This window comes from Gorilla gorilla, chromosome 14 (assembly GCF_029281585.2).
Source record: "Gorilla gorilla gorilla isolate KB3781 chromosome 14, NHGRI_mGorGor1-v2.1_pri, whole genome shotgun sequence".
NCBI lineage: Eukaryota > Metazoa > Chordata > Mammalia > Primates > Hominidae > Gorilla > Gorilla gorilla.
In genome coordinates, this window is record NC_073238.2 from 67271645 (window position 1) to 67277763 (window position 6119).

Here is a 6119-nt window from a genome sequence, read left to right on the forward strand (position 1 = left end):
TAACACCCCGAATAAGCTGAGGGCTCTTTGGGACTACGTCTTCTTCACCTCAAACTCCAGCTTGAGGAGGAGGTACCAGCAGCTAGTAAAAGTTCTACAGATGCTTGTTTAATTAGTGAATGAACAACCCAAACTTAGCTTTCTTCACTTTTTGGTGGCTGCTCAATGAATATTTACCTAGTGAATAAATGAGAGCAGGGATTTTATAGACTAATACATATGGAGATGCACATAACTTATGAAATCAACACACATTTTTAATACTTGGGTGACATTTTGCAATACTTGAGATCCTACAGGTTTAATATTGTCATGAACATTAATAATGCCCAAATAATTAGCACTTGAAAGAAGGTTTCATTCTGATACTCAAATTATTTGTGAATGTCTGACTATAGGCAGCTTCATGAAAAGCAATTAGCAGATTCTTCAAACACATGACAAATCTTTTATTACTGTGCTTATAAGTGACACGGTTTACAGAAAACCAAATGTAATTAAATAACATTGAACTTGAAATCTACCACAGAGTCAAGATATACAAGTTATACTTGGCAAGGCAAAATTTCTCAAACACTAGGTTGTTTCAGGTGAAAGATAAATTTCAATTAAGTAATTCCAACATGTTTTGTTTTTTGTCTTACAGACAGTTCCTTTGGCAATAACTTCCACTTTAGCTTTTATTATATAAAAATATAACAAAATTTCATTATATACAAACATTACATTACACAATGTACAGGTTAAAAACACTAAGAAAATGGCAAGCCGCAAGTGAAATTAATAAAGTCAATAGCATGATAAGAAAAATTAAATACTGCACACATTTCATAAAAATTACATTAACTACATTTTTGTTTGCAAATACCAAACAGTACCAATGTGATTGGAAATAGCTTCCAACAACTTCATAGTAAGGCACATCTTGCATATTTATTTATATATACAACACTGAAACCGGTCAATAACTTAGGGGCTTCTCGGAGTGACCTGTATATGTGTGAAGACATGCAGCATGGGATTACACATTTTCATTGGCTCCCTTCTTCGGGGACAGGTACCTGCCAGGAGGGGACTGGTAGAGGGGTACCCCAATCTCCTGCAGGTCTGGGAGCCTCCCTGGACGGGGAGGGGAGAGCAGAGTGACTGTCCTGTCATAGTCTCTGTGCAGTACTTTCTCATAGACGCTCTGCAGCCCCACTGTCTTGGGCAGCTGGGCCTGGTAGTAATTGTCCCTGCGCAGAGGATCCCGAGGCAGGGACGTGCTCTTACAGAAGGTTGACATCTGGGCTGGTGGGTGAGGCGATGGATGTGCGTTGGGCCCGCTGCAGGATGGGCTCCAGCAGCGGTCAGAGTGGCCCAGGATCTTACACTCAGCGGTGCACGCCCACAGTCCTAATACGAAAGGGAAAAGGAAACAGCATGACGATTATTCCTGAGATTATACATACTCAGGCTTCTATCTTCAGCATGTCAGCCTGGGTCAGGGCAGCTGAAAGGAAAGGCTGTGCGCATAGATATACACCGTGTCTCAAGAATCGAAGGCACATTGCTTCCTGTAAAGCCATCTTGATGCAAAGCTGGTCCAGCTTCTTCAGCTGGAAGTGAAAAAAAAAAACTGATAAGCAGAACCCACTTTTTAATGGCTATTATCACCCATGCTGCTGCCTAACAGGATGAGGGTGTGTTTTATTCAAGAGCTGGAGTTGCCTCGACTTGGCATTTTGAAATTCACCGTGTGAGGCAGGCCCGGATCCGCAGCTGTAGGAGTGAGAAAAAGTGGGGAAGAGGGAAGGGGGCTGGGAACCGAGATTGAGAGGAGGCAAACAGTGGTGAAGGGGAGGGAAGGGAGGAATGCCGAATTTGGCGGGAAAGAAGAGTCCTCACCACTCTGCATGTGGTTGATGAGATCCTTTTTCAGAGCGTCCCCGCTGATGTCGGAATCGCTGTCGTTGAAATCACTGTCCCCTTTACCGCTGTCTTTGCCGCTGAACTTCTCTGCTTCTCTGCCAGAAATGGTGTTGAATGAGTGTCCTTTCCACACCGCCACAGGGGGCGCCGGCTCCTTTCCAAAACCCGGGGAGGCACCGTAGGGCTGCAGCAGGGAATAGGGGAATGGGAGTGGGGGGAGGGTTGGATAAGAAACAAACAAACAAAAAACAATTGCGACAGGTTAAGTGTCTACCTGCATGCACCCACCCTACCCCTCCAGTCTCCCTTCCCCCAGCCTGTCCGCGGAGCTCGGAGAGGGGCGCCCAGCCGAAGGAAGGCCTCACCTCGGCGTGCGCGCCGCGGAGCCGCTGCTGCCCCTCGAAGTGACAGGCGCTTTCCCCAGTGGCGCTGCCGCCCTCTGAGCCCGGCACTTCGGCCGCGGCGACCGCAGGCGGAGGCGCGTCCGCCGCGGGGCTGCCAAAGGGCGCTTTGCCGGTGCCAGGGAAGGTGAGCACGTCGAACATGTTGGGCCTGGGCCCGGCTCCCCGGGCGGCCTCCTCCGGGGAGCCGGGAGCCGAGGCTCCGCCGCCCGCCGCCCCGGGCCGCTCTTCCCGGAGGGCCCCCCCTTTGCGCACCTCCTTCTTGCGGCGGTTGCAGGTGGTGGCGATGGCGATGATGGCGGCCAGCAGCAGCGTGCAGCTCCCGGCCAGCACGATGATGACGATCAGCGGCGTGTCCCATTGCAGCGCCGACCCGGACGCCCCGAGCCGAGAGCCAGGCGGGCGGGAACGCTCCGGGCTTCCTGCACTGGCAGGCGCAGCCGGCGCACGCCCGCCCCCTGCTGTTACCACGAAGCTGACAGTTGCGGTGGTGGTGAGCGGGGGACGGCCGCCGTCGGATATGACCAGGAGCGCCCTGAACACGCGGCCGGGTGGCTCCTGCGAGAGGTCGCCGGTGAGCAGTATCTCCCCCGTGCGGCGGCCGATGGCGAAGGCTTCGCGCGGCTCCTGCTGCTGCAGCTCGAACGCCAGCTCCCCGTTGGCTCCCTCGTCTGCATCCCGGGCCTGCACACGGGCCACAACCGTGTCCTTTGCGGTGCGCCCAGGCACCGCCACTTCTAGGGAGCCATTGGCTGGCGCCGGGTGCACCAGCACTGGGGCATGGTCGTTCTGGTCCAGCACGCGCACTTGCACTAGGGCGCTGCTGGAAAGCTGAGGGGAGCCGCCGTCGCTAGCTTGGATGCGAACGTCGAGTTGGCGCAGCGTCTCATAGTCGAAGCTGCGCAGCGCGTAGATGGCTCCGGTAGCTGGGTCCACCGAGACATAAGTGGACACGGCGCCCCCGGCGCGGCCCACCTCGGCCTCCAGCAGCCGGTAGGTGACCTGGCCGTTGCGGCCCAGGTCCCGGTCCCGGGCGGCCACCGTGGCCAGGTAGGCGCCTGGCGGGTTGTTCTCGCGCACCGACACCTCATAGACCGGCCGCGTGAAGAGCGGCGCGTTGTCGTTCTCGTCGCCCACACGCACCGTGTAGGGCCGCACTGTGCGCAGCGGGGGCGCGCCGCGATCCTCGGCCACCAGCGTCAAGTTGTACTCGGCGATGCGTTCGCGGTCCAGCGACGCCGCGGTCACCACCAGGTAGCTGCCCGCGTAGGCCGGCTGCAGCCGGAAGTGCTCGTGCCCATAGAGGGCGCAGCGCACCTGCCCGTTGGCGCCCGAGTCCCTGTCCGAGGTGCTGACCAGGGCCACCAGGCTCTCGCGCGCCGCCCCCTCCGGCACCAGCGAAGTGGCACCAGCCTCCGGCGTCCCGGCTCCCGCCGGCGAGCTAGCGTCCGCTCCCCCGAGCGCAGCGGCGGCGGCGGCAGCGGCGAAGGGTGAGGCTGCCGGCGCGCCTGGGGCGGCCAGCGGGGTGATGGCGATGTCGGGTGCGTTGTCATTGACGTCTCGGATGCGCACGATGACCTTGCAGGTGGCAGCGCGGGGCCCGGGTCCGCGGTCCTGCGCCCGCACGTCCAGCTCGTAGGTGTCCTGACGCTCGTAGTCCACGGGCCCGGCCAGGGTGAGGCGGCCTGATCGCGGGTCAAGCCGAAAGAGGCGGCGCGCCTCCGGCGGGGTGCGGGCGCCAAAAGCGAATACCACGTCGCCGTTAGGTCCCTCGTCGGGGTCGGCTGCGTCCAGGTCGAGAAGCAGGGAGCCCACGGGCGCGTCTTCCGCCAGCTCCACTTCGGCCACGGCGCCCTGCGGGAAGGCCGGGCTGTGGTCATTCGCATCCAGGACGCGCACGCTGAGGGCAGCCGTGGCGGAGCGCGGCGGGCGGCCGCCGTCCTGGGCCACCAGCTCCAGGCTGTAGGCGGCCTGGCTCTCGCGGTCCAGCTCCTGCAGCAGCACCAGGTCTGCGCACTGAGCGCCGTCCGCTCGCGTCTGCAGCTCCACGCGAAAGGGGCTGTGCGGCTCGGCCAGGCGCACGGTCTGCAGCCCGTTGGCGCCCACGTCCTCGTCCACCGGCACCTCCAACGGGATGCGCGTGCCCACTGCCGCACCCTCGGACACCTCTACCGGGATCTGGGCCCTGGGGAAGCGCGGCGCGTGGTCGTTGACGTCCCTCACCTCCACCTCCACGTGCACCAGCCGGAACTGCTCCTGCGAGAAGCTGACCACATCGAAGGCCAGCACGCACTGCGGGGCCTGGCCACACAGCCGCTCGCGGTCAAGGCCGGCGTCCCCGACGGTCAGCTGCCCGTCGCCTTCGCGCACCCGGAGCAGAGAGCTGTTGAATTGCTTCATCAGGCGGAAGCTTGTGTCACCCGATACTTTCATATGCAGGTCCTCGGCCAGGGTCCCGATGACCGTGCCGGGGGCATCCTCCTCGAAGGTGCTGTATCGGACTGTTTTGCTCTGGGCCACTGAGAGCACCCAGCAGAGGCTGAAGAGCTGCAAGGGGAAAAGGCAGGGGCTGCCCCAACGCCTCACAGGACTCATGCCTCCAGCCTCAAGTGCGATCCGAAAGGCTAAGGAAGTCTTCTCTGGTTTCCAGGTCGGGCGTCAGTCTCAGGCTCTCGGAATCACGCTCTTTGCGAGCCCTGTGCGGGAGAAGTCTGCGGGTAGCAGCTCCGAGCCTCCAGCGGGCTCTGAGGACGCGCGGACCCGCCCTCACTCTGCTCCTCTCCCTCTCTTACAGAAGCTGCGCCGCCTCGCGCCGCCTTTGCCTTTATAGCCGCCGATATGCTAATCACCCGAGCCGGGCAGCCAATGGCCGCCTCCCCCTCGCGTCGCTCCTCCGCCTGCCTCTGACAATCCCTTTAATGTGGAAGGCTTAGAGGGGAAAACAAGAAAGGAAAATTAGGGAATCTTTCTTTTGTTTAACTCCTTTTGCTTTTTCCCCCTTTTCTTGTCAGCACCCTGCATGTAGAGGAGTTGGCACAGGGCTCCAGGAGTAAAAGGAACGGATGGTTTTGTTAATTGTCGCCTGCCTCCCTCCGTGCCGCGGCTAGAACTAAGTGCGAACACGCTGGGGTTTCACCCCAGTGGCTCCTGATTCCGCCTTCCCCCAGCCCCTGCCAACACACACACTCTGCGTTTTGCACCTCTGAGGCTTCCAAACCCTTGCAGCCCCCTACCCACAGACTTGCTCTGCTGAATGAGGCTCTGCTTTCCTTCTCTCCTAGCTACGGTGTCTGGAATAGCCTCTCGATTAAGAAGCCTGAAGGATAAGGGAAAATTGATTTTATTCAAATTTGTGTACGCAATTGTGTTTTGCTCGTGTGAGCCCCGGTGAGCAGAGCTGCCACTTCCCTTTCAGAAAAGAGCCCCGCGATATGTTAGTATGCACGTCACTGTCCAAATGGCTTTCTTAAGCCCTGGGCGCTAGCAGGCAAGGAAAAAAAAAGTTCCAAATAGGATTTAGCATAAGCTTGAGGAGATTTGGAAAGGTTTCAAAGATCAGACTGTATCAAAGGCTTATGAAGCCCTCGTTAGCAGTGGAAATAGAATGGTGTGGCAGGCGATCCCATTGGAGGCCCCAATGTCTGTATTATTTCACTGTGACAAGCTAAGGGGAGAAAAAGTTGAACAGTTTCCACAGCGGAGTTGGACTAACTTGAATATAATGAGCAAACGCCACATGTATCCATTATGTTCCTCTATTCATCCCCAATCACTGCCATAACTCTCCGGCTAAACGGTGATGGGCGC

General features: G+C 57.8%; 1 protein-coding gene across 2 annotated transcripts; it reads right to left on the reverse strand.

The window, feature by feature from the left end:
* Nucleotides 1–434: 434 nt before the first annotated feature.
* PCDH8 (protocadherin 8) lies at nt 435–5111 on the reverse strand. 2 transcript variants are annotated; one of them, XM_031001481.3, is made up of 3 exons: nt 2568–5111; nt 1888–2095; nt 435–1395 (listed from the first exon to the last, which is right to left on the reverse strand). In XM_031001481.3, the coding sequence occupies exons 1-3, from the start codon at nt 4905–4907 to the stop codon at nt 1022–1024; spliced, it is 2922 nt and encodes a 973-aa protein (XP_030857341.3). In that variant the 5' UTR covers nt 4908–5111; the 3' UTR covers nt 435–1021. The 2 variants fall into 2 exon arrangements, with proteins under 2 accessions (XP_030857341.3, XP_030857340.3); XM_031001480.3 differs by having other exon boundaries at nt 2277–5111.
* Nucleotides 5112–6119: the final 1008 nt, after the last annotated feature.

Bases quoted from the DNA above. Each gene is read 5' to 3' on its own strand.
- PCDH8 (XM_031001480.3), bottom strand. From the start codon at position 4,907: ATGAGTCCTGTGAGGCGTTGGGGCAGCCCCTGCCTTTTCCCCTTGCAG. The intron at 2,096-2,276 runs GTGAGGCCTTCC...TCCCTGCTGCAG, and splicing joins TCCGCGGCGCGCACGCCGAG to CCCTACGGTGCCTCCCCGGG. The intron at 1,396-1,887 runs GTGAGGACTCTT...CTTTCGTATTAG, and splicing joins CATCAACCACATGCAGAGTG to GACTGTGGGCGTGCACCGCT.